The following is a 26,649-nucleotide window of genomic DNA, read 5'->3' on the forward strand; positions in this document are numbered from 1 at the left end:
CATGGCGTAAAGGCGGGAGCTCAAACACCCACGCCGTGCATTGCTCATCCGTAGACACCGGTCCGTTCTCCGACACATAACAACTCTTCCTCTTCCTCTAGCAGCAACCACCGCCGGATCCGTTTTGGACACCCTGGCCCTGGCCGATGGGGACTGTGGGCTTGGTGTTGGCGGTTGTGGTACCCATGCGCTCCTTGATCTGGCGGGCCATGGTCAAGAAAGCTTGCTCGACGTTGGTGGCGCTCTTTGCGGAGGTCTCGAGGAAGGGGATGCCGAGGCTGTCTGCGAACTCCTGTTTGAGCTGTTAGATGGTGTGCGTCCTCTGGGGTTAGCGAGATGACGGTACCTTTGCTACGGTGTACTCGACAACCTTCTTGTCCGCCATATCGGACTTGTTGCCGACCAACAGCTTGTTGACGCCCTCGGTTGCGTATCGGTCAATCTCCTGCAGCCACTGCTTTACGTTGTTGAAAGAGTCCATGTCGGTGACATCGTAGACGACGCAGATGCCGTGGGCGCCGCGGTAGTACGAAGATGTGATGGTTCGGAAGCGCTCCTGGCCGGCGGTATCCCACTGTGATGACTGTCAGCACTCACGCCCAGACGCTGCATTCTGCAGTGTACGCACAATCTGTAGCTTCACCGTCTTGCCATCGAGCTCGATTGTTCGGATTTTCTGGGGCTTGTTAGATTATCGCCGACCGGGGCTGCAGGTGCGCGGGACAACGCACAAAGTCGACACCGATGGTCGAGATGTAGCTCTCGGTGTATGTGTCGTCGGCGAAACGGAGGAGCAGGCACGACTTTCCGACACCAGAGTCACCGATGAGGAGGAGCTTGAAGAGGTAGTCGTATCTGTCGAAGCGAGCCGTCAGCGGGAGCCTTGCATGGCACGACGGGCAGCACCAGGGCTGTCGTCGATGACAAAAAGTAACTCTGCGGGTCTTCGCGTTAGCACAGTCGCACCCCCAGATCTGGCGGCGCTGTTCCCCGGCCTGTGGCGGTGGGCGTCGCGCGGAGGTTACGTACCACTCAGGGTTCATGATGGCGGTGTTGCGGGGGTGGAAAGAGGGAAGAGACTAAGAGATGTAAGTTGGGGGTGGTCAGAGGCAGTCGTTGTGGGGTATCGCGGGTCGTCGAGGCGGACGGTGTTAAGTAGAGGGTGATGGGGTGCAATGCGCGGATACCAGATGTGAATAGCTTGGCATTCAGCCAGGCCCAAATCCGTGGTCACAAGTTGCCGTAGCTTGTCGCGCCATCAACATCACATTCACGCCTGCTTATCTGCCGCCTAGCTTTGTCCAGTGAGGCGCCCGTACGCCGTCTGACGTATGACTCTGCTTTGTCTTGTTGCCAGTGCCAGACAGTCGCAGATCACGCATCATCATGTACAGTGCCAGGTGGGTGCCATCAGTGCACCCACGTGACAGCCGCCAGGGTCCACCGCCCCAGTCACCCAGCCATGGCACGCATCACCGCCATCGATTACAAGCAGCTTTCACCCAACTGATCATGGAATGGAGAATGTGTCATTCGTTTGCAGCAGTGTGCGGTCCGTCGTACGTCGTTGCCTTTGACGTAGCCCAACCTGCCAGCTCTAAAGCACCGTAACCCGAAACCCCCATATAGTACAGACATCAGGACAAGTTCATCGCTACATATTACATTATTTTGCCGAAAGCAGGGATCAGTGTTTGGGCCAACCAGAAGGAGAAGACGAGCTTGGGTCCTGTCATGAGCAGCTTGGGCGTCAGTCCCTTGAAGAAGGACGTGGGACCCTCGTGCTTCATCATGTTGGACACGATCCTGAAGCCGCTCTCGGGGTTCTCAAAGTTCCTGTTCTGGATACGCGTCTTGATGACATCGAGAGGGGCAGAGACGACAAGCGATGCGCTGGCTCCGGCGATGGAGGCGACAAAGTTTTGCGACCATGAGGCCGAGTTGTAGTCGGTGAGTTTGTAGAAGTACTCCTTGGCGACAGCAGAGCCACCGAAGAGCTAGAGTGTGTTAGTATTCGGATAGCTGTAAGCAGAGTGGTGTACATACTGCGAATGATCCTGGAGCGTTACGTGCTGCCGTCCATCCCCAACCACGGTACAGCCCGAGCCCTTCGTCGGAGATGATCTTGAACAGCCCACGGCCTCGGAAAGCCTCAGGGTTGGTTTGTCGCTTGATCTTGAGAACATCCAATGGCAGGAGGACAATCTCACCGATACCGATTATGGAACCGGCAGTCGCGTGCATGATAGCCTTGCCGTTGCCCTTGCCGAATGCGCGGTCGAAGCTGTCACCGTGGTTGTGGGCGAGGTAGTCGCGTACGAAGGGCTGTCCGCCGAACTTGTATACTCGTTGGAGGATCTGTTCCTGTCAGTCCGAGTTCCTGTGTGCTTGCACTTTTCCACGCACCTTGTATGCGGCGGCATATCCGAGACCGGGGAACAGTGAGAAGAATCGCCCAGAGACTGACGCGCCGGCTGCGTCTCTGAAGACGACCTTGTTGAGATGTGCTGCGTTCTCAATCTACATGTGTTCGAGTCAGACGCCGTTGGGGTATTGTATGGTCCACATGTCGCACCTTGCCAATGTTGCTCATCAACCGCTTCGCCGTCGTGTCGACCGGGTGGAAGACCATGAGTTCTGCGATTCCCGCACATCCTGTGCATGTCAGATATGCTATATTGACTCCAGAACGGCCGATGTACCTGCACCCAGGACCCTAGCTGTGTTGGACTCCCTCTTGTACACCTTTGCGGACGAGTTGGTGCCGGCAGCGACTTGCGCAACCTTTGCGGCGGCTTCGGAAGGTGATGGCGTCATGGTCGAGGATTTCAAGCAGAGCAGCAATGGACAATTGACAGGTGTGAGAGGGAGCAACAGCGCAAGGCAATTGCGGTACCGAGCAGTGAAGAACGGGAGCTAGAGATAAGATGCCCAACGATACCCGCTCTCAAAAAAAGTCGTCGGGGAAGCGAGTTCAACGTCCGGCATCGCCCCGCCAAGCACCACGCCGCTACCACACGCGCCCCCAGACGCGAAACTTTGTCGCTCCATCCCGACACGCACCGGCAGCATCACATCACGCAATTGAGGAGCACTCCGCCTGCTACACGCGAACTCTGCCTCGTGCAGCATAGAAATCTGTCCAGTCGGAAATTTGCAGTCGGCACGTGACGCGCATGATGAAGCCCGAGTCCTCAGATCGTAAGTAATTGACTAACTAGCTAACCATATCATACAAGAAGATTTATACGAAACAATAAACGCCCCTGTTCTACGCGCAATCAAATCCAGAATGAAAGGCTGTGCGCCTATCCTTTCCTCTCTGCAACCAAGCCAGCGAACTCGCCTAGCGACGGTGTCTGCAGAATCTCAAAGATACTGACTTTAGCTTTGACAACGCTACCCAACCAGTTCCGGAAGTCCACAGCAACCAGGGAGTCGACGCCGATGCTTGTGAGCGCATCAGCAGTGTCGATGGCGCTCGTCTCCAGATTGAACAAATCGGCAACCTTGGCTACTAGCAGGTCTGTGACGACTTCCTTCGCTTTGCTGTCACCCGCCGACAGTGCCGATAACTGAGATATCAATCCATCGATGTTCTTGGAAGACTCAGACTGTCCCTGAGCTGAGGCTTCTGTCGTGGTATCATCGCCCAGTCGAAGGGTTCCCAATCGACGGTCTTTCTTCACCGCTGGATCGTCAACCAACTTGCTGTATCCAGTGATACACGTAATGATCTGACTGTTTTCGGCCCGGCGTCGATTTGGGTTCCTGATTGCACCCTCGAACAGTCGCAATACATGCGCAATCGGAAGACATTTCATGCCAAGGGCCTTCTCCACGCGGTTCTTCACCACATCGCCTCCTTGTGCGACATATCCGACATCGTCAATAGGACCAAGATCGATTGTCACAGCGGGCAGGCCAAGGGCAGTGCGGTAGCGCGCAATCGCATCCTGGAACGTACCGCCAGCGGTATAGTTGCTCTGTGACACGTTGCCGAGAACTGCAGTGGCGGAAGAGGTCGTAATGAAGAATTGGAGGTCAGGCAGGTTGTTATGAAGGGCCCATGTGCCGGTGACCTTAGGGCCAATGGCCTTCTGCCACTGCTCAAAGGTCATGCTTTCAAAGACAGTATCGTCAAGGATTGCAGCAATCTGAAGAACTCCACGGATCGGAGGTAACTCTGCCTTCACGTCTGCGAGGAGACTACGGACAGCTCCTTCGTCGGCAATGTCGCAGTTGCGAAGATGAACGTTGCAACCGTGCTCTTGCCCTTGTTCAACCAACGCCAACCCTTTCGGATGAGCGACAGCATTGCGGGAGACGATCAACAGATTCTTGGCCCCCTGTTCCAACATCCACGAAGCAGTAGCAAGTCCGATGCCTCCAAGGCCTCCGACGATCATGAAGGTAGAATCTGGAGCGTCTAGCCCAAGCGACTTTTCAGCCTTCGGGACGACATGAACCTCGTCTCTTGGCTGTGGCAGGATCACAGCACTACCCATGTAGCTCCCACCTCGGACATACTGGAGCGCTTCATGGATCTCGGCCAGCTTGAAAACTTTGATTGGTGTCGCGGGTCTCGCCTCTTTGTGCTGCAACAATTCGATGGAGTTCGCCAATGCCCTGTGGAACATGGCGCCTCTCATCTCGCTGTACTGGAGGGTATCAAGACCAGTCATAGACACTCCGCGGCCAAAGGGCGACATGTCAAGATGCTTTGCCTTCTCGGTATCAGCCTTACCGATCTGCACAAAGCGACCAAACGGTGCAGTGCACTCCCAGGATGCTTTGAGCAACGGTCCGGTTACTGAGCTCAGCGTCACATCAACTCCCTCGCTGTTCGTCTGAGACATGATAGCAGAAACGAGAGAGGCGGCTTCATCCTGCAGGATATGGCTGGGAGCGATGTTGTAATCTTCCAGCAGAACTCGACGCTCTTCGTCTGTTCCGCAAGTGACGAAGATCTCGGCTCCGATGTTCTCCGCCAGTGCAAGAGCAGCCTGGCCCACACCTGCCGTACCAAAGTGTAACAACACTCGCTCATGCTTCTGAAGTCTTGCGATGTCGCGCAAGGCTAAGCAAGCGGTGGAGTATGCATATGGGGTGGACGCGGCTTCCTCCCATGTAAGCTTGTCGGAAACCTTGACGACGTTGGTCCAATGAGCGCGACCGGCGTTGCTGATAGGTCCTTTGAAGATGCCGCACACTCGATCTCCAACGCGAAGTCCAGAGTCTCGTGTGTCCGGGCCAAGGCTCCTGATGATACCGCTGCTCTCATGCGCAACCGACTCGTTGTCTTCACTCGCCCCTACAATGTTCAGCCCAAAGGCTTTCGGTTCGATCTCAACAAATCCACTCGGCAGATCATCCACCGCATCAGACGTATCCACAAAGCAGGACTCTGCGCCAGATGTACCGCTGCCTGATGGTTGCAAGACGAGTGATTTGCCGGAGTAGCTGAACTCCTGCAGCTGAAGAGGTTTTGCGCCTCCGCTGACAGCCCGATCCTGTTCAAAATCTGGATAGATGCGGGGAACGTACAGGTTCTGGTCTTTGGCGGAATATTCCCAATCAATATTGACGTTCTCAGATGTGCTGTAGTCAAAGCATTGCTTGAACACATGCGCAAGCATCAGGATGGTCTCGGTTGGCAATGATTGTTGGGGTGGCTCGCATGCCAACCGAACATATCGTGTGCTTGGATCTTCGCGTCGTAGAGTTCTCAAGAGACCAGTCACCTGCGCAAAGCGTGGATCTTCACCGTCGACAGCTCCACCAAAGCTCAGCCAAAGAATGCCCTTGGACCGAAGAAGGAGACTTCGGAGCTTTTCAAATGCACCGCAATCCATGGTATCGATGAAAGGTGTGTCATGGTCTAGCGCCATGATAAGCAGACGGTCACTGTCTGCCTCAACTTCATCGAGAGTCTCCACCGAGGGAGCTGAGCCAGTAACGTGCTGCACGGTTCCTGATACTTGATCCAACCAGGCTTGAGGTTCTGAAGCTGACGGTACGACAATGGAAATTGAAGACGGATACATTGGATCCTGGGTTTTGGCGTGCGACAAGATGGTGCTGGTAAACTGGACTTCGGGGTTTTCGCAGTCGCCAATCTCGAACTCGACGCCAGAGAAGCCTGCTGCTTTCAGAGCCTTGTCCCATACTCCTAGGTTGACGTAAGGGCATGTTTGGCGTTCAGGCTCTTCGCTCAACCACCATCTCTCAACTGTTCCAAAGATCAATTGGACGTCGAGTGAATCCTGGCTTCCTTCGAGCAAGACTAGCTGGCCTCCAGGTCGCAGCAGCTTTCTGACGTTCGACAAGGTGCGCTCCAGGCTCGGTGTCGCATGGAGCACATGCGAAGCAACTACAAGATCATAACTATGGGCTGCGAACCCCTGCTCGATCGGATCTTGCTCGATGTCGAGCTTGGAGTAATACATCTTGTCTTCCCAAGTGGCAAACTTGGTCTTTGCTGCGCCAAAGAACCCTGAAGAGATGTCCGTAAAGTCGTAATGGCCCAGTAGCGAAGCACCTGACTCTTGCTCAGATCGCGCAGCGAAAGCATCCAGAACCACGGATGTTGCTCCGCCAGTTCCGCCACCGATCTCGATGACTTTGGCTCCGGAGTCCACAACAGAGTAAAGCTCGACAATCTTTCGGAGATGCTTGTAAGAGCCGTTGCAAAGCTGCGGAAGCTGCTCGTAGTAGCGATTCAAGAGTCCGTCTTCCATCATCAACTCCAAAGGTGTCAACTTGCCTTGCACGATGTCACACAGATGGCTTCCAACGCGCTGGACCAACTCTCCGGATGCGTTGGTTTGGGCCACTCGATTACAGAGCTCCTCGATAGAAGCCTTGTTCCTTGTAGACCATTGATCACTCCCTGACATGAGTGTACCTTTGTCGGCCGACAGGATGATGGAGTTCATCCACTCGTAGAACCTCTTGTGATACCAAGTCCATTGGTCGTCCGCCTTCGGTCCCAGCTGCTCCAGAGTTCGGGAAATATGATGGTAAGATATTTCGCGGACGTCCCGTGCAAAGTCGAGTTCAGACTGGGTTAGGGGAATCCTCATCGAGTCTTTGATATCATCTGGGATAGCGTAGTGGATGTCGAGTTCCCATCGGCTCTTGGAATGGATCGCGGGATGCGCTGACTTCGCATCTTGCGCATGCGTAGCCGCCTGGGTAACACGCTGGAGACGGAAGTTCTGCATCTCGAATGATCCCGTTTGGTGCGCATCATCTCCTGTGGGAAACACTGAGCCTGTGAAGATTGAACCTTTGGTGCCTGATGACAGGCAGTCCAGGCTTGCGAGCAACCGCTGGTCCGCATGCGTACCGAGCTGAGAAGGCACGATCACCTTCCGGATCGAGCGAGGTATGAACATTGCATCCTTCGTCAGGTCGGCGGGTAGGGTCGCGTAACAGCATTGGAAGATCGAGTCCAGTGTCGTTGGGTGTATTACGTATTGCTGTTCGCGTTCAAAGGCCGCTGGAGCGATAGAGAATTCGGTCTCCGATCGTTCACGAAGAACGCGACTCCCAACAATGTTCTGGAATGTTGGTCCGTGGTGGAAGCCCGAATCTCGCAACCTTTGGTACAGGTTCTCGGGCTCGATCTCCTTGGTGTCCTTTTGGTGGGACAGCACAGAGCCAAGAGAAGCCCTGACATCCTCTAGTAAATGCACGCCGTGGTCTGATCTAGCTGTGATGCAGCCCTTGCAGTGCTGTATCCAAGCGTGCTTGGCGCTGACCGACCACAACTCAAATTCGTACCAACCGGCGTTGTCCAGGTCCTTGTCGTTGCAAGGACGGAGCGAGAACTGGATCTCTGTTCCTCTGTTCGAGGCACTCGACGTTTGTGGTATAATGAGAGCATTGATGATGTCCACATCTCGCAAATGATACTGCAACTGAGGTACCTCTTGGTCAGGCTTGCTCTTGAGAAGGCGCATTGCTTCGATGGCCATTGACACATATCCTGCGCCAGGAAGGACCACACTTGATTCCAATTGATGGTCGACTAGCCAAGGAATGTCATTTGTCCTGAGGAAGTTGCGCCAGGTCGGAGTCAAAGGATTCGATCCAGGAATGGCTCTACCAAGCAACTCATGGGGCTTGAAGCGCTTGTATCGATGCTCTTCGGAAGCCCTTGGCTCGATCTTGTAGGAGGTCTGATGGTTCCAAGGATATTCCGGGAGGTCATGAATATACTTTGACTGGTGTGAGATGTTCGACTGGGGCTTGTTCACAGCTGTGAGATGGACAGGGTAGCCTCGCGCCAAAAGGGCACAGACGACGTCTTGCGCAGTGTCAATCGCATTTAAAGGTCGCTTCAGACAAGAAAGGTACGGCATGCGTGTCTCGCCGAGCGTTTGTCTGACGGGACCTGACAAGGTGTCGTGCGCTCCAATTTCCAAGAAGACGGAGACCTGGCGATTCGGTGTTGGCGCTTCACCCTCAGGCTTTGTCGAATCGAAGATCAACGCTTCCAACGCGTTCGAGAACAGGACGGGACTGGTGAGATTGCGCACCCAGTGTGCGGCCTCAAAAGTGGAACGTGAAGTGACAATGCCACCCGTCACTGGAGATGCAAAAGTGACGTCGAGCTTACCTTCTGTGATTGGTCCTAGAAGTTCCTCGAGGCAACTCTGGTACTCCTCCGCCATATGCTCCATGTGATGAGAGTGATAGGCGAGAGGGACCTTCAGCTTCCGTGCGAAGACATCATCTTCTGCCAAACGGTCTGCGACTTCTTCCAGGGCGTCCATGTCACCAGAGATCGTGACACTGGATGGACTGTTGACACAGGCGACTACCACCGTACCATCAGAAGAGAGATCAGTGAGGTACTCTCGGACTTCTTCAGCACCGAGACCAACGGCCATCATGCCGCCTGATAGCTTTGTGATCTTCTGGTACTTCTTAGCAAGTCGTCCACGGTGATATACTACGCCAACAGCTTCCTTGAACGAAAGCACGCCCGCCGCGTATGCTGCCGCAATCTCACCACTCGAGTGACTGACGACAGCGGAAGGAACAACATTCCAGGACCGCAGCAAGTCAACCAAGCACAGCTGAACAACGACACTGAGCGGTTGACTAAGCTCAATCTCTGCGACCTTGGTAGTCTTCGCATCACGCGAGAGCTCTTCTCTCAACGACCAAAGCGCACCAAATTCTCGCAAGTGGGCCTCAGCTTGATCGATAGATGAGCTGAACACCTCAGATGAGGTCATGAGCTCACGGCCCATGGCGTACCATTGCGCACCCTGACCGTTGAAAACATAGCCTATACGGACTGGCGCAGACGATGCGCGGGTCGGCTTCAAGCGGCTGTCTTCGAGAGCGTCGGCCAGTTGCTCTAGACTGCGGGCCTTGACGGCGACGGTCCATGGGAACCTCGATCTGCGCTCGGACAGTGTGTAGGCTAGATCGTTGGGCGCTGGGGCATTTCCTGCCTGCAGGGCGTTGCGGATGTACTTTGCTAGGTCTTTGCATCGTGTGACTGCGCCGGCTTCTTCTTTGGCGCTCAACATGTAGACTAGAGACGACGGGTCGGTGGAGCTGTCGGAAGGTTGATCAACTCCATTGCTCGCATGGCCGTTGCTGAGGGCATGGCTATTGGTATTTGGGTGCTCGTTGGTGTCGGCATTTCCATTAGTGCTGGCGTGTCCGTTGATGCTCGCATGTCCATTGGTGCTCGCATGTCCCTTAGTGCTCGCATGTCCATTGGCGATCTCTCCGTTGCCATTCTGGAGTACGAAGCGACGTTGTTCGCCAGGGCTCGGGGGCGCATCGAGGATGACATGTGCATTGGTTCCACCATAACCAAAGTTGTTGACAGATATCCTGAACGGCTTGTCTTTTGGCCATGGCGTCAGAGCTGTCGGCACCTGAAGCTTCCAATCCTCCAGTGGTATGTTCGGATTGGCTTTCTCGAAGGTAGGGTTTGCAGGTATTTGCTTGTGGCGTAGTATGAGAGCTGCTTTGATGACTGCTGCTAGCCCGCTGACAGGTTCAGTGTGGCCGATGTTACTCTTGACCGAGCCGACCCAGATTGGGTCAAACTTCTCTCTTGAGTTACCGAAGGTCAATGCTAAGGCTTCAGCTTCAATAGCGTCACCCCCGGTTCCTGTACCGTGGGCTTCGACGTAGCCTGTTGATGAGAGGTCGATTCCTGCCCGGCTATAGCATTGCTTGATGAGCTGCTGTTGCGCTTCCATGGAGGGAGATGTGATCGTTCCGGTCCTACCATCCTGGTTGACAGCGGATTCGCGGATCAAAGCGTGGATGTGGTCGCCATCCCTCGCCGCTGCCGAGTACTTCTTCAACACCAACACGGCCATGCCCTCGCCCCTGCCGTAACCACCGAAGCGATGATCCATGGAATAGCATTTTCCATCTTCGTGTAGAAGGCCCAGATTCGAGATGGCGATGTAGAAGTCTTGGTTCAATATTGCGTTAGAGGCTCCAATGATGGAAACTTCCGACTCTTGATTCCGGATGCTGTTGACACCCATGTGCAGGGCTACTAGGCCACCTGAACATCCCGTGTCGACAGTAACACTGGGCCCCATGAGGTTGTAGAAATGTGAAACTCGGTTGGCAAACATGGCTGGACCGTTTCCAGTGACGAGAGATGTGGGCATTGAGTCCGCGTCTTTCATCAACATCTCGGCATAGTCTCTGCCGAAAGTTGCAGAATATACGGAGGTGTTCGAACCGGAAAGCTTCTCGATGGGAAGACCCGCTGTCATTCTGTTAGCTCTGGCAAGACAGCGCGTCAGGGGAATCGGGTCGCTAGCTTACCACTCTCAGTCGCATTGTATACCCCTTCTAACATCAGTCTCAGCTGCGGGTCCATGGACTTTGCGACCTCCGCCGTAAGGTTGAAGAAAGGCGCATCGAACTCTGTCAAATCGTCCTCGATGAAGAAGCCGCCCTTTACATGAAGCTTCAGGTGGATAATCAGCTACTACCCATGGTTTTAAGGTGCTTGAGGACACTTACACTGTCTGTCCGCTGAGAGTCGGGATGCGATGTCTTGCTAATGTCGAAGCGACTCTTGGGAACTGGCGACCAGCAGCTCTCGCCGCTGGATAACGTGTGCCATAGACCATCGAGGTTGGATGCTGACCCTCCGAACTTGCAGCTGATGCCAACTATCGCTATCGCATTCGACAGATCATCGGATTTCGATTGTGGAGGAGCATCTGAAGGCACGCCGTTCATGTCCGGAATGCCGTTCGTGGGCGTGGTGTCTGTGTAGTAGAGCGGCATTATGAAAAGGCGGGTGTGATGGGTATCTTGGTTGTGAGTATCAATGAGATAAGAAAGAGAAGCGTCAAGAAGTAGGCTCAGGCATATATTGCTATTTGTTCCAAAAGACTATCAGGGTGGATGCACAACTACGTATGCTCCCGGATCAAACATCGCTGACCCGCCATCGCGATGCTGTCTTTACGTCAGATCGAACTCTTTGACGACCCGAAACCATCGCCATAACATTGCGCCTCCGTTTATGACGACGTCGGAATGTTGTTGTCATTATTGCTGACCTCCATGGCTGCCCAGGTGGTATAGACCACCGGCTCACGTGATCAAGTCGACGTTCGGGGTAGTTGCGAGTCCCGACCAGTCCTTTCCTGCGGCGTACCAGCGGGCTATATTTTTCCGGTTAGTTCTTTCGTCGCGATGGGCAGTTGTATTATCTAGAAGTCGGATCTAATGAAACACGGTGTTTAGGGTCGACTGGCCAACTAGCCCGATATTGTTTACCATCGCAGTTCGGGACAAAGCACAACGACGCAACCACATCTTCCGAATTCCGTACGACTTATACGCAACTAGATGATCCCGAATGAGAAGTGTCGGAACACCAAGAACCTCGGGACAAAGTCATGAAATACAGAATGAGTCGAGCATCATCGGGGCATACGCAGCATTGGCGACCAGCTCTTTCGCGCAAGGGCCAACACCCACCACTCTGGTAATTCCAGTATCCCTTCATCGTTGTTGGAATTTTCTGTTCTGTCCTAACATAATCTTATTGTCGGAGTGTAATCGTTCCATCGAACTTCGTCATCCGCAAAAATGAAAGTCGACATTGTCAAAATACACGAGATCTGGCCACAGTCCTACGAGAAGATATCACCACAGTCCGCGGCTTTACCAATCTTGGACGCATGGTATGCCTACCGTCGCACAGTCCCAACGATATATCTCTTCAAGAAGCCGAAGCAGCCGCCCCAAGACCTCGTCGCGCGCCTTGCTGCGAGTCTCTCCAAAACACTCGATGTCTACCCACGATTTGTTGGAACTTTGGAAACCGGCAAGACTTCAAGTTCGGAGCAACACGAGCAAGAGTACGAACGGACCACTGTCGAATGGGGCAGTCCTAGCGACAAGGCGGTAGAGTTCATTGAAGCGAGCACGAAGTCGCGCATTCGCAGCCTGCTTCCACCGGCCGCTCTGAACGAATCGACATTCTTATGGGACTACTCTCCCTCCTCCATCCGGGCCCTGTTTCCAACTCCATCTTCTCAGCCTTCTGGCATCCAAATCCAATTCACGGCTTTCGCATGCGGCGGATTCAGTCTCGGCATCGACTTTGAACATGGCTTGGCTGATGGTTATACTGCGGCAAAGTTCCTGGGAAGCTGGTCGTCGACTTATGGACAAATGTTTCACAGCGAGAAGGCTGCGTCCGCGAACCGGCCCTCATGGCAGCCGGACATCTTCAACGAGCAACTCGCTAAGATCGATCTCGAAGAAGAAGGCCCCGCGCTCCTTGAGAAAGCTCGCACGCTTCCCACGCGCGGCCCATATCGCCGTACACTGAAGCCCAATGATGCAGATGCCACGCAGGCCTCGGATCCGGAAACCATCTACAACTACCTCTTGCATATACCCGCCACGGAAGTCGAGCATAAGCTCAGGGAACTACAATCAAAAGGTTCAATGCGTCTAACCGATCAGGCAGTACTGATTGGTTTCTTCTGGGGGTGCCTCAACCGTGCTCGCGGTCAAGTCCAACGACCGCCAGTCGACCTGCACCTATCGAGTAGCTTCCGCTGGCTTCTAGGCGTACGCGACGGACTCCTGGGCTCACCATACGTCAACGTAATGATCTCTCCCGACGCAGAGAGTAACCCAGCCAAAGCCACAGACCCCATCAACCTGGCCATGAAAGTCACAGAAACCCTCGGCCAGTATGATGACACCGCAATGCATGCGATTACCTACGACGCGACGTTTAGAGATAGCCCGTCGCGCACCTTTGCGTTCAAAGGTGGTGACGAACACCTTATCTTCAGCTCTGTCGCTCATTTGGGATACGAGAAGTTCCACCTGGGACCGCTCAGCCCGTCATTTTATATCCCGTCGTCTTCCATACCCAATCTGTTCGTCTTGACAGAGGCTGTGCCCAATGGCGAGGCCGTTGGTAACGCTTGGTACAAGAATGGGCTTAATCTCTTCTTGAACGTGGGTGAGGATGTCTTTGAGGCTTTCGCGTCTGATCCGGCGTTGGGGGGCTGCGAAGTGTATCAGGACGTTTGAGGAGGGAATTTTGTAAAGGCGTAGTGCGCCGGAACTATATAGTAGGAATGACAAGTGTTTGCTATCGATAGATTTTATTGACGTGCGCATCGTGGGGAGATTTTGGGGATGAGAACATTCCGTGAGATTGATTAAACTTGTGCTCTGATGCGTCAATGAAGACGCGCCGAGTGACACTGAGGATACCGTCGTTACAAAATGATGTAGCAGCAAGGTGAGACCAGCTGTTGGTATCAATGGGAGACGGATGCGAAGTCAGGCTTTAGATTGTGTCCCCGACGCCCAGGCACGGGCCCACTATTCTGCTCCAGGGGCCTCGCCCCCACCAGAGAGCAAGGGCCGCTGCAAGACACTCAATTCCCCCGAACAGCACCCAGGATACACCATCTTCTCACATTGAGCTCGAACTGCACACTTGCGCATCTGTTGTCGCATCCACAGCGTACTATCTTGCAATATATTTCATACGCCAAATTAGCATGCGCGCCACACTACATTTGGCTCCAGCATCGCGAAGATAGCGTTGCCAGCCATCCCGGGATCTGAGCCTTCTCGGCAAGAGCAGCAAGAGCAGCAAGAGCGACAACTTCAACTCTGCTCTGTAGAGCAGCGTCCAGAGAACCACTTCGTATGGGCAAAACTTCCATTTGAACTATCTATACAAACAGAACCGGCCTGGTATCAAGACGTGGCGAGGTCGCTCGTTCCCACCATTTTCACTACTGTCGTCTACCTCTCTAACATCTCCCGAACACATAATATACAAAAGCATGTGCCTTCTCCACAAGTGCAATCTAGACAAAAGGCACCGCGATGTCATATCCAACACAATACCCTCTCGTCAAAAGGTTCGAGCGATCCTTACGGTGCCATTGAAGACCTCGATCGCATCTCGCTGACACGGACAGTCTCAGCTGCCTCTGGGAAGGCTGTGACCATGCGCTGTAGCACAGTTTCCGTATAGTCGCCCCAATTCTGCTGGCAGTCGTTGCACAGAACAACTCCACCAAAGGTATGGGCCTGCGGGGCACCATATGTCTCACGGTAGCTGCACTTGTTGCACTTGCCTTGCTCGGCCTTGTCGAGCATTGGCGCAAGGCCATTGAACAACAAAACCTTCTCATTCGCCAGAACGTGACGGTACTGCTCAAGGCTCATCTTCTCTTGCTCCTTGGCCTTCTTCTGTTCGTCTAGTCTGTTCCAGAGCTTGACGTTGCTCCGTGTCTGCTGGATGACGCGTTGGTCCTCGGGTCGGCCCAGGGTAAGACCCTCCTCCACGAAGCGGTATCGTCGCATGATCATGTGAATTGGGCCACCGAAGTAGCGGAGGAAGTTGATGACACACTTCAGCTCGGGCTGTCTCGCCCACGCTACGTCCAAAGCCCAGAGCGCCTCGCGGCACTTGTGGTACGCCAAGACGCGCTTCTCCTCCGGGACATATGCGAAGGTGCTGTTGATCTCTCCTTCGGAACGATGCTTCCAGTAGGAGATGCCGTCGTACATGGTGTTCCCGATTTCGGCCATGATGTCGAATTGCTCCTCAGTGAACCAGATGTTGTCGAGGTCATTGCAGACTAGCGCTACACCAATGGTGAAGCGGGCGAGCGCGTCAGTATCGCGCATGCGGAAGAATTGCCAAGGGCCCTTGGATAGAGCGACACTGTAACGACGGAACAGCATAGTGTTTGTCTGGTGGCGGGACTTTTGCGACGACATCAACAGGAAGCAGCGGTACTCGCGGCACATCTCCTCACTGAAGACGCGAACATGTTAGCAGAGGAACTTGGGAAGTCGAAAATGCTTGATGGTGGGAACTTACCCTCCTGCTGTGCCTCCACACAATGTGTTCAATACTCCGGTCAGACTGTAACCCACGACGTTGTCGTCATTGGCAACGTCCATGAGGTCACCCTTGAACTCCGCGATGATGCCCATCACGATAATGCGCATGAAGGCAACATATCGGGACCAGTTGGTGTATTCAGGAATAACACAGCGAGTGTATTCCCAAGCTGTGGCAAAGATCTCCTCCTTGACCCGGAACGGAAGGTCGATATCCTTCAAGTCATCCGCAATGTCGGGTGGGTAATACCAGCGCTCATTAACAACGTGGGTTTTGTTATGAGTCGCTTGATCAGAGTGCGTTTTGGGTTTCTGATCATCTATGGGAAGAAGGTCTTGTTTTCCCTGAGAGCGAAATCGCTGTCTTCAAATCAGCGTTGTACTTGATGTTTACTCATGCTGACTTGAACGTACCTGCAACATCAAGACTCCGGTCCAAACGATTCCAAATCCAATGACATTAGCCAGAACTTTCGTCGGGAAGGCAGACATGGTGATGTTGAATGAGTTTCTCAGTATACGAGTTGAGTGCTTCGAAGTGTTGTAGTGGTGTGAGATTATGATCACGATGTGGCGTACTGCATTTATATCAGAGCACACCTGGCCGATTCTGGTATCTTCGTAGCATATGTCGTTCTCGATACACAACTAAATCGCGTATTCAGTGTTTCATCAATCGCCCATCTGCGACTCATGCGCGGGGTCAGATCTGATGGTGAATGACCCGAAACCCAAATCCAACCTTGGATAGGGCCGCGGGATATTATGTCAACCTCTCTCCCGTCATGACGTAGTATCAACCATTGCACCCGCGCAGTCCGGCATCAATCGATTCGGTTCATTGTGGTCTACTAAGTTGACGACGTTTTGCTATCAATAGCACAGTTGGTATATGTGCCGTTGACCCTCCTTGGTGTTCTCTGACGCACGTCGATCCACTTCAAAACCACCAAGGAGAATCCCGACAAGGAATTCCCAGATTCACTCACTCAGATTCCTGTCACTTCTACTCTCCTTTGCCAAAGAGCTCTGCACCATAGCACCCCACTCGCGTGATGGCTGTGCTCGAACTTGCCCTCTCGCACAACCCTTTTGCTGGGTGGACCATTTTGTTGGTGGTGAGCTACACATGCGCCAACGCACAGAGCGAATACTGACTAAATCCTGAAGATCTTAGTGTCCGTCATAGGGCCAGCTGTTTATCGACAATGGATGCATCCTTTGAGGAAATATCCAGGACCATGGCTCAACAGCGTGTCGAATATCCCGAGCGCAATCGCAGTCTTCCGTGGTGTTCAACACTTGTACAACTACAAGTTGCATGAGAAATACGGACCGATCGTTCGGACCTCCCCGAATGAGTTGAGCTTTGCCGAACCATATGGAGCAGAGCAGATATACGGTTTTCGCGTAAGTCCAACTAGTAGCACCTATGTATTTAGTGCAGTCTCGGCTGACAGATTGGTTTAGCATGGCAAAGCGTTGGAGAAGTCACCAATTTTCATTGGCATTGCAACACCCGTCGATGGCTGTATCGGGATCGGGCTCTCAAAGGGTGCTGAGCACCAGAGACACCGACGTGGAATGGCAGTGGGCTTCACGAAGCCTGCACTTGTATCACAGCAGGAGATACTTGAGACTCAGATCTCCAAATTGGTGCACGTAATCAAGACACGAGGGAAGAATGGCAAAGCCTTGAATATGGCCGATTGGTGTAAGTTCCTCTCCCGTCCATCTTGTCATTGGGAGTAGTAATGTTCTAACGAAGTACAGTATCCTTTACAACATTCGATATTATCGGCGATATATGCTTCGGCGAGTCGTTCCACTGCTTGGACAGTGGTGTTGCTACTGAATGGGCAGAGGCAACGACGAAAGTCCTTGTTACTTCGAACTTGGACATGGCCGTCCGGAGAGTCGCGGGAGTGGGTACACTGCTCAACCGTATCGCGCTCAGACTTATGCCGAAGGAAGCAATGAAGTGGAGGATGATTTCTTTCGTGAACGCGAAGAAAAGGACTCTCGAGCGTAGGTTTTCGCTATGTGTCTACAGAGTCAAAGTCAGCTAACATTGAACCAGGTCTTGCCGACGAAAAGTCTGACCATAAAGACATAGTTTACCACTATCAACGCAACCAGGACGCCCGAAAGTCCCTATCGCCAACCGAGCTTTACCTCGACATGATGGCCCTCATCGTTGCCGGCTCCGAAACTACTTCCTCCCTTCTCGTCAGTTTCATGTGGGTTCTCAGCACCCATCGCGACATCCATCAGCGCCTCGCTACCCTCATTCGTACCACCTTCGCAGACCCAAGTGACATTACACTACAGAAGTTGGAAGACTTGGTGTATTTTGATGCATGCATCAAAGAAGCTTTGCGTGTATTCCCACCGGTCAGCTCAAGTCTTCCCCGCGAAACCCCGGCGCAGGGTGCGCAGATCGGTCCGCTTGTAGTGCCGGGAGGTACGGCAGTCTCCACGTCGCCATGGGCGTCAGTACGCTCTGAGCGTAACTTCCATCTGCCCAATGAATTTCACCCCGAGCGATGGCTGCGCAACAACCCCGACGAGGGCTGGGACCCAGCTTTTGAGGACGACAAGCTGTCTGCGTCCGCACCGTTTGGGGCAGGGCCAAGACTTTGCATAGGCCAGAATTTGGCTTACTTCGAGATCCGGTTGACCATCGCACATCTACTTTGGTCTTTTGACTTCGAATTGGAGACCGAAGGAATAGAAGGTAAGAAGAATCGCCTGTGGAGTCTGGATCCCCATTTTGGGCTTCTGAGATCGTTTCAGACTCTGAACCGACCCAATTTGTACATTCGGTTCCAAGAACGGGCAGGCATCTAGTAGAACTCTAGACGCGTGAGCAATTCAGACGGTGTATATTAAAAAGTTGAATCAATGTGTTGTAGTGTTTTCATCTTGATAAACCTCGATATGTGGAGATCGGTGCTTGTAGCAATGTTGCGGATGGCTGGCGATTTGAGAGCTTTGACCACTTCGGCTAGCGAAGCTCCGAGACTTGGCACGCTGCACCTCTTGATGCGAACATTCACGCAGTCAGTACGTCGCCAACGCTTTTCTGTGCACATCAAACCTCGACATCTATGCCTTGCAGTGTCCTCAGCTTGACTCAGCATCTGTGGCACCATACAATGATCTCACCTTGGCCATGTGCTTTGCTCCCGTATACGTACGCCGCGAGCGCGGAACAAGACCAGACGCATTCTCCTGTCAGTTGAGTGCACAGTAAAACGGAGCCAGCTTCGCACTTAGCTTCTTGTTTTACTTCACGCAAAGGTCAGGAGCAGTACACCGAACGAGAAGTTGTAAAGAAGTGTGATTGTCAGAGCTATAACGCTACGAACTAATCTATTTGGCGGAAGTTGGGTCCTTCATGCTGATCATAACCGTCTTGGACTGCAGATACTCTTCCAGACCAGCCATTCCACCCTCGCGCCCGTAGCCACTCTCCTTACATCCGCCCCATGGCAGCTGGCTCAAGGGCAGGACAGGGCTATTAACTCCCACCATGCCGACATGGAGAGCTCGGGTCACACGCAGAGCACGCGGCATACTGGAGGTGAAGACAGCAGCGGCGAGCCCGTACGAGGAATCGTTGGCAAGTGCAAGACCTTCCTCCTCTGTGGAAAAGGTCTTCACAGCCAAGACAGGCCCGAAGATCTCCTCGCGGTATGCGCGACTGTTGGTTGGCGGATCGATCAGAATCGTTGGCGGCATGAATAGGGCGGTGGGGTGGTCAGGCACCTCGCCTGCGACTACCTTGACACCCTCGTCACGGGCAGCATCCACGAAGGCCTGCACTCGCTGACGATGCTGCTTGTCAACCAAGGGGCCAAAGAAGGCTTCCGCCGGCGCGCCGTGGGCTGCAGCCAACTGCTTGAAAGCAGTGCTGATGCCCGCAATGAAGGCATCGGCGATGTCGCGGTGGACAAGCACTCGCGAGGCTGCGGAGCACACCTGAGCACCATTGAGGGCGAATGTCTGCGAGCAATGCGAAATGGCTGTTTCGAGGTGGGCATCGTCAAAGACCAGTGCTGCCGACTTGCCTCCCAGCTCGAGTGTGACTTGCTTCAGGTTGCTCTTTGTGGCCGCATCCTGTACTGCACGGCCGCCGCTGACGGACCCCGTATAGGAGATTTTGCGAATGCCCATGTGCGATGCGAGGAGAGCGCCCGTCGCTGGCCCGCCGGACACAAAGTTCACCACGCCTGGGGGAAAGCCAGCCTCGCAGAACAATTGTCCAAGGTACAACGCGCCCAGCGGCGACTTCTCTGACGCCTTGAACACAAATGTGTTACCTGCTGCGATAGCGGGCGCGATCTGTTGCACTCCAGTCAGCAATCGCCTGGAAGAATGAACATAGGCGGCATTCTCACCTTCAACGCCGAAAAGATGGGCGTCGCATTCCACGCTCCGATGCCTGCGCATACTCCAATTGCCTCCTGCAACACCATCTTGAAGAAGCCATCGCCATCTTCAGTGTAAGTAGTGCCACCGATTTTATCTGTCAAACCTGCGTAATACCGGAAAGCGGCCACATGGTTCCCCACCACCCTCGTCGCCAGCATCATGGGCGCTCCCATACACTGCGACTCGAGCTGGGCTATCTGTTGAGTGTGCTTCTCGACCAGATCGGCGTACTTGAGCATAAGCGCACTGCGCTGTACGCCTGTCATTGCCTGCCATGTTGGGAACGCCGCCTGTGCTGCCGACACAGCCAAGTCGACATCCTTTTCTAGCGCTATTACGATCTTGTCTGAAACAAGACTTCCATCGTACGGGTTGTGCACCGTGAGCCTCTCGCTAGTATGCGATGCGACGTACTGCATTTGGTCATTAGCTTCCATACCGCGACATGTCTTGTACTGTCTCGGTCCTCACCTCGTTGTTGATGAAAAGTCTCTCTTGCATCTCCGTCATGTTTCAGCTGGTTATTCTTCTGGAGTAAATATTGGAGAGATGATAGTAATTGAGCTGACAGTGGGAGAAATAAGATTAATGGCTTTATCAAGATATGGGGGGTTCTTCGACTTCTTCTTCTTCGCTTGCCTTCACCGCCCGCGATTTCGATACCAGCTTGCGCTGCAGCAGGCTAGCACGAGACTGGTACAATTGAGCTATCACAAGATCATCGCGTTACGGTGAGAATGTAATCATGCCGTTGTCGGGTGGTTCTCTTCAACCCATCGGGTTTTTGGGTTGCAAAATTCCGGGCAATTGCCTCCAGCGTTCCACCCGCATCTAGCCCGACCAGCTTCGCCAACGTCAGCCGTTCGCCAACGATCGCGTCTTGTCCGCCTCGCGACGCTTCTAAGCCTGGAACTCTTTTCTGAGTTGGCGCAGGGACGATCAAATTGATGTTGGACACAATGAACTAAAAACCCGTCCTAGCAAAACAGATGTCATTCGCAATCAGGATCGCAGGCGTAATCTGTGTACATATCCCACATTTCGTGTAACGGTTCCTACAGCATTTCATACCTTCGCCATGTATACAGAAATGATCTCCTCTCGATTTGCCTCGATTCCATTGTCCTTACCAGCGCTCTGTGCGACGCTGGCTGTGGTTTATGTGATCTACCTGGTGTACAAGGTCGAAATCCACCCCCGTCTTTTCAACCCGTTTCGACATCTTCCCACAGCAAAAGTAAGATATTACCATGAAATGTTTGGTGCATGACTGACAGTGTTGCTACAGGGCGGACTACCTTTTTTAGGCCATGGGCTCCTTCAATTCACCAACCCCCGTGGACAAGCCTATTTGGATATGGCAAACTCGGTACCGAACCAGGGTCTGATCCACTTCCGCGGATTCATGAACGTCAATCATATCCTGGTAGTCAGCAACGAGGCCCTCTCTGAGGTGCTGGTTCGTCGCGCGTACTCATTCACCAAGCCAGCGGTGTCTCGACGACTGATGAGCCGAATCCTGGGGCCGTCTCTCCTCATCTTGGAAGGCGATGAGCACAAATATCTTCGTAAACGCATTCAGCCGGCATTCAATCATCGAACCGTTCAAGATCTTTGCCCCGTTTTCTGGTCAAAGGCCATTGATATGGTGGAAACGATGGAACGGTCTACCGCCTCAGCTGACGCAAAGCACACCGTGGTGGATATTCTACCCTGGGGTAATAAAGGTACTCTTGATGCTATTGGTCTCGCTGCATTGGGCAAGGATTTCGACACACTACGTCAACCGAATGAGCTCACGGAGTTATATGAGCTGTTGACTGGCAGCAAAGAAAGCGTTCGTCACTTGTTCATAGCCAACGCTTTTTTGCCGGCCTGGGTGCTACAGCTCCTCCCACGGAAATTTAACCGGGACCTTGATGACGCTCGCAATAAGCTGCGACAGCTTTGCTTTGCCTTTGTCGAAGAGAGGAAGAAAGAAGTTGCCGAAGGCACCGGCCAAAAAGCCCTCTTATTGCAGCTCATACAGAGTGAAACGCTAACGGACAATGAATTGGTTGGTCAGCTTCTGACAATCATCGGAGCAGGGTATGTCGTCAACGTGCACCGATGGATGATAGAAACTGCTGCTAACAGTCAAGTAGATACGAGCCTACCTCAGCAACTTTTACCTGGGCTCTGTGGCTACTTGCCATCAACCCCACCTGGCAAGATCGGCTCCGTGCCGAAATTCGCGAATACATTCCCTACCGCTTTTTCGACAACGATGCAGAAAGGTTCAGCGACTTTGCAACTCTCGATACCCTTCCCGTCCTAAACGCCGTGGTCAACGAAACGCTACGTCTCATGCCCACCTCGCCGATCACATCACGCGTCGCTGTAGAAGACACTACCGTTGTCGGTACCCGCATCCCAGCCGGAACACGTCTGTGGATTGTTCCCGCGGCTATGAATCGCTTTGCGTCTTTCTACGGAGAGACTGCCGATACTTTTGAACCGGGTCGGTGGATCGATGAAGACAGCGGCCGAGCGAACAATCATGGCAATGCACACACCAACTACGCTTTCATGACCTTCTTGCATGGACCGCGTAAGTGCATTGGAGCGGGCTATGCAAAGGTCGAGTTACGGGCTTTCATCTCCGCCTTTGTGGGTAGCTATGAGTTTGAGATGGCAGATAAAACCTATGTGCCACAACCTGCTGGTATTACAGCTATCAAGCCCAAGGATGGTTTGCCGTTGAAGTTGAAACGCACTCAAGCGTGGTAGTCATCTTGTATCGTACTCAAGGGAGGATGATAAGGAAGAAATTAGATAGTCGAATAAATGCAGTAATTAACAGCGTTGGACTCCATGCTCCTGTGACATGCTTCTAAAGTGTCCACCATGCCGCCCAGTCGCTGTTCGATCGTTGAAGTGCGTTCGAGTCGCTACGCGCAACCGTATAATCGTACAGAAATTTCACAGGACAGTTCTATGCTGACCATATGTTACTTGCACTCTTCGCAACAGCATGCGTCACTAATCCGTAGGCCCACGCGACGTGCATCCGGTACATGCTTGAGTGCTTCGATCAAAAGGGTAAACGACGATGCTTGCACTCCACTGACATTATCTTCACATGTGCAAACGACGAAGCGCATCTCAAGAAAGGCAATAACGGAAAGTGCGTTGTGAACATGTTCATTCGTGACAGAAGACGTAAGGGAAACGTTAGTCATATTTGCATCGCTGGAGAGAGTGAAGGAATTATCAAGAAAGGATGACGGATAGCCTAAAGATTTTGCATGCATTGGTATAGTGCAGCAGCAGGAAATCGTTCAAAGACAGGTTTTTAGTGGTGCCTTATAGCCATATTCTCGCAGAAGCAAACTCCATTGAGATGAGGCCCGTCGGCTGAACTGCCTCATTGGGTGATGGCCCCGCCAGATCCTCCAATCAGCCCTCCGAGCCGCCTGCCCCCGAGCCTGCCACGCCTGCCCCAGCGGTCAACACAGAACGTCTCCATGTCACTTCTTCTCTGACACCTTCACCATCAACCCCTTGTCAAGGAACACGCCATAGCTGATCGTATCGCACGGCTCAAATGGACGCACAAGCTGCAAGTCGAACACGCGAAGCATCTGCCAGGATTAGCGACGGTCACACCAACACCATCGCGCACGTTGCGAACGTACCTCGAAGACCACCTTCACCATGTCCATCATAGCGATGTTCTTGCCCGCGCATACCCAGCCTCCGTAGCCAAACGACATGTCAACGTCCTGCTCCATCTGCCTGCGTCTCTCGTCGCCTACCTCCATGAAGCGTTCTGGTCGGAACACGGCCGCGTCGGCGCCGAACAGATCTGTTGACTGCAGCAGGGCTGACATGTTCATGCATACATCGGTCCCTGGGGGAAGCATCTTTCCGTGGAAGATTGGATATTCGCCTGCGGGTACTTGTTTTGGGAAGAGGCCGAGGATGGCCGGGCGCATGCGTAGGCCTTCGTAGATGACCGCCTGGAAAAAAGAGATATATGTCAGCGGGCAAGATCAACACGTTTGGGCGGGATCTCAATGAGACATACCTGCAGATACGGCAACTTCTTTCCCTGCTCCAAGGTAATGGGGAAGGACACCTTCTCCGTCCGTACCGCGTCCCGGATCTCAGCAGAGAGTCGATTATACACGGCGGGCGAGCTTATGGTGTGTATGAGAATGGAGCGCATGGCGTTAGCGGTGCTCTCACTTCCAGCGAGTAGGAGAAAAAGGCCCTCGGATTGGCACTCTTCCTCTGTGAAGCCGCGAGCCATCAAACTCGCCAGAAAGTCCTTGTGATTTTTACCACCATCGGGTGCAGCAAAGCGACGGCTGACCTGATCAGCTGCGAAACTGGTCGAAAGTCAGTGAGGTTGCCCAGAACAGAAATCTGTAAGTTGAATCAACTTCAGCCAGGTACTTACCCCATCAGTGCCCCGAAGCCCTTTTTGTCGCTGCTCTTCGGTCCGACCAATCTGAGCACGAAAGGCGAGAATGCAATCTTGCGGATCCAACGTATGTCAGCCACCGTCGACATCCTCGGCCAAAGCTCGTCTACTGTGCCCAAGAATTCGTAGTGGTCTTTTTCGTCCTCGAGGTAGCCAACCGCTTTGCCGAAACCCATCCGTGTGATGACGTCCATGGTGAAGTATTTCGTGATGGCCGCTAGATCCAGCAGAGGCTGGCCCTTTCCTGGCGAAGACACCACATAGCGGTTTCGGACAACGCTGATAAGCGTCTTGACCTGGTCGTCGATCAAACCCTCGAGACCTTGAGTTTCGCGCCCGTTGTATGCGGCCATGGACCTCATTTTCGCCTTCTTATGCTCTGCCGGGTCGGTAGTCGTGAACAAGTTACCATGATATGGGTTGAATCGGCCAGCTTCGTACCAATCGCTGCGAGGGTAATGGTTGCGCGCTGCAGAGATGGTGCGCAGGATGTTGGGGTCATCGGTAACGACTTCGTTGGGCCCGACGCGCACGAGAGGACCGTGTTTGGTGTGTAGGTCGCGGAGTATCCAGTATTGACGGCCACTGTATGTGGTGCGTCCAATCCAGAAGTAGGAGAATGGCGCGGTGAAGTGCGCGCTGGGTATGTGCCGGAGGCGCCACCATGCTCGGATGAAGCTCTGCACGACCCAGAGGGCGGCGAAGGCTACGACAATGGCGTATATTGACTGTTTGCTGAGAGAGACATTGGATAGCCCATATCGAAGCTGCATCTGTTAGATCTGATCAGCCTTCTCCCTATTCGTGGCAGCAGTGAAAGTAATTTGGCATACCTTGAGTGGTTGCGCTGGAATGGCTTGTAAGCTCTAGGATTGATTCCGTTTGGTTATTCCTGCAAGCTCTTGTTTTCTTCAGCGAAAGATACAAAAGATGGCAAGGTATGCGATTCGGGTCAAAGCCACGTGCGTGTGGACTCTGCTCAAGTGATAGACAGTGAAGCATGTCAATTACCCCGGAGCATTTCCCCAGGTTATAGGGTTCGGTGTATAGCAATATCTACAGACATCAGTCAAAGTGCCGAGATTCTACGCGAATGCACCTCTCTTGAAGGGCAGTGAAGACTCTTTCCCATATGAAACCAAACTTGGAAGGGTCTTGATTTACATCATGCGAAAGCGAACAGTTCCTGAGCCGGCGGCCGCTTGCGAGGCGATGAATATCGCCTACATCAGTCTACTGTCTATCACATTTGCGCCTAAGCTGACCTGTCAGCTGGACATTGCATCTGTATCACCGAAGCGTTAATGTCAGGCAAATGTACCGAGTACCACATGCTCGGAGGCCAATCAGAGTCCGTAATGCAAATATAATAAAAGCTTTGATGTTAAGGTATTTGGAAGTATCTGCTCTAAATATCACGAGGTGCTACCAGCGCTACCATCGAACTCCTCATATCTATCTTCTCCTAGACGTGGTGCTGGCATCTCTTGAATCGCAAGCTTTTTCTTTGTCTAAAAGGCACCTCTCATTTCCAACATACCAAACATCTGTTGCGCTGCCGCTCCAGTCTCGGCCGCCACCGACCGCAGTCCTCCCAAAAGCGTGCTCTTCGTCTCCATGTTGAACATTGACAACTCTCGTGCTGTTTGCACAACTCGTCTGAGGCGGAGTTTGACCAATGCCTCAGAACACGACTGAGACATGTCTTTACTCAGCGTCAAGCCGCTGATTGTCAGGTACGTCATTTGGCCGTTGGGCGTGTTGACTGTTGCCTCGCGCATGTAAGTTTCTAGATGCTCAATCACCCAGCTCATGGCAGTGCAAAGCATCATGCTCATGTATGGTGAGCCGAGAGAGCAGTTCGCGCATGCGGTGATTGTTTCTTTGGTCCGGCTGAGCTGTTGTTCCACAGCGAAAACAACGTCTAGTGGAACTGCTGTCGCACGCCGCAGACTGACAGAATAGATGAGCTGGCTGATTTGAGTGGAGCATTTGCAATCCACATCCTTGGACAGGTCGAAGATGAAATTTGAAGCAGCTGGAGAAGCGGAATTCGAATCTCTGCTGAAGTCTGCTGGGGGTATAAGAGAAGTTTGGTTATCCTGGAAAAAGTTTTGCTGGCTCGTATGGCTCAGTGGTGGTGATGGCTCCTGTCCTGGTCCCCCGATATCGTTACTGAGTTCGAAGTCCATGCCACTGAGCATGGTCTGACCTGACGACATGTCCCACATCTGCGACATGGCGCCTGGGTGATGGCTATTCGTTGCATTGATGTCGATTCCACTCTCACCCCACTCCCATAGCGAAAGACTGTCCATAGGTGCAAA

At 53.1% G+C, this 26,649-nt stretch overlaps 9 protein-coding genes across 9 annotated transcripts; 3 read left to right on the forward strand and 6 right to left on the reverse strand.

Moving 5' to 3' along the window:
- Nucleotides 1–97: 97 nt before the first annotated feature.
- YPT1 (GTP-binding protein of the rab) lies at nt 98–1,043 on the reverse strand (the record flags this gene model as incomplete). Its single annotated transcript, XM_049367545.1, has 5 exons — nt 98–292; nt 347–574; nt 629–676; nt 732–855; nt 967–1,043. 5 exons carry the CDS (start codon nt 1,041–1,043, stop codon nt 98–100), a joined length of 672 nt encoding a protein of 223 aa, XP_049220515.1.
- Nucleotides 1,044–1,661: 618 nt separating this feature from the next.
- On the reverse strand, nt 1,662–2,817 carry J4E78_006936 (uncharacterized protein; the record flags this gene model as incomplete). Its single annotated transcript, XM_049367546.1, has 5 exons — nt 1,662–1,997; nt 2,047–2,358; nt 2,407–2,520; nt 2,576–2,655; nt 2,703–2,817. 5 exons carry the CDS (start codon nt 2,815–2,817, stop codon nt 1,662–1,664), a joined length of 957 nt encoding a protein of 318 aa, XP_049220516.1.
- A 491-nt stretch (nt 2,818–3,308) lies between these two features.
- Nucleotides 3,309–11,295, reverse strand: J4E78_006937 (Type I Iterative PKS; the record flags this gene model as incomplete). Its single annotated transcript, XM_049367547.1, has 3 exons — nt 3,309–10,765; nt 10,825–10,987; nt 11,026–11,295. The coding sequence occupies 3 exons, from the start codon at nt 11,293–11,295 to the stop codon at nt 3,309–3,311; spliced, it is 7,890 nt and encodes a 2,629-aa protein (XP_049220517.1).
- Nucleotides 11,296–12,108: 813 nt separating this feature from the next.
- Nucleotides 12,109–13,575, forward strand: J4E78_006938 (uncharacterized protein; the record flags this gene model as incomplete). Its single annotated transcript, XM_049367548.1, has 1 exon — nt 12,109–13,575. One exon carries the CDS (start codon nt 12,109–12,111, stop codon nt 13,573–13,575), a length of 1,467 nt encoding a protein of 488 aa, XP_049220518.1.
- An 861-nt stretch (nt 13,576–14,436) lies between these two features.
- J4E78_006939 (uncharacterized protein) lies at nt 14,437–15,909 on the reverse strand (the record flags this gene model as incomplete). Its single annotated transcript, XM_049367549.1, has 3 exons — nt 14,437–15,328; nt 15,395–15,737; nt 15,822–15,909. The coding sequence occupies 3 exons, from the start codon at nt 15,907–15,909 to the stop codon at nt 14,437–14,439; spliced, it is 1,323 nt and encodes a 440-aa protein (XP_049220519.1).
- Nucleotides 15,910–17,001: 1,092 nt separating this feature from the next.
- J4E78_006940 (uncharacterized protein) lies at nt 17,002–18,267 on the forward strand (the record flags this gene model as incomplete). Its single annotated transcript, XM_049367550.1, has 3 exons — nt 17,002–17,131; nt 17,191–17,445; nt 17,498–18,267. The coding sequence occupies 3 exons, from the start codon at nt 17,002–17,004 to the stop codon at nt 18,265–18,267; spliced, it is 1,155 nt and encodes a 384-aa protein (XP_049220520.1).
- Nucleotides 18,268–18,792: 525 nt separating this feature from the next.
- J4E78_006941 (uncharacterized protein) lies at nt 18,793–20,364 on the reverse strand (the record flags this gene model as incomplete). Its single annotated transcript, XM_049367551.1, has 3 exons — nt 18,793–19,764; nt 19,821–20,267; nt 20,326–20,364. 3 exons carry the CDS (start codon nt 20,362–20,364, stop codon nt 18,793–18,795), a joined length of 1,458 nt encoding a protein of 485 aa, XP_049220521.1.
- A 568-nt stretch (nt 20,365–20,932) lies between these two features.
- J4E78_006942 (uncharacterized protein) lies at nt 20,933–22,623 on the forward strand (the record flags this gene model as incomplete). The annotated part of the gene is made up of 3 exons (XM_049367552.1): nt 20,933–21,091; nt 21,143–21,942; nt 21,999–22,623. The coding sequence occupies 3 exons, from the start codon at nt 20,933–20,935 to the stop codon at nt 22,621–22,623; spliced, it is 1,584 nt and encodes a 527-aa protein (XP_049220522.1).
- A 740-nt stretch (nt 22,624–23,363) lies between these two features.
- Nucleotides 23,364–26,562, reverse strand: J4E78_006943 (uncharacterized protein; the record flags this gene model as incomplete). The annotated part of the gene is made up of 6 exons (XM_049367553.1): nt 23,364–23,477; nt 23,532–23,855; nt 23,924–24,227; nt 24,299–25,089; nt 25,156–25,169; nt 25,863–26,562. The coding sequence occupies 6 exons, from the start codon at nt 26,560–26,562 to the stop codon at nt 23,364–23,366; spliced, it is 2,247 nt and encodes a 748-aa protein (XP_049220523.1).
- Between the last annotated feature and the right edge of the window lie 87 nt (nt 26,563–26,649).

Source organism: Alternaria triticimaculans, assembly GCF_023758025.1.
Source record: "Alternaria triticimaculans strain BMP 0046 chromosome Unknown scaffold_10, whole genome shotgun sequence".
In the NCBI taxonomy this organism is placed as follows: domain Eukaryota; kingdom Fungi; phylum Ascomycota; class Dothideomycetes; order Pleosporales; family Pleosporaceae; genus Alternaria; species Alternaria triticimaculans.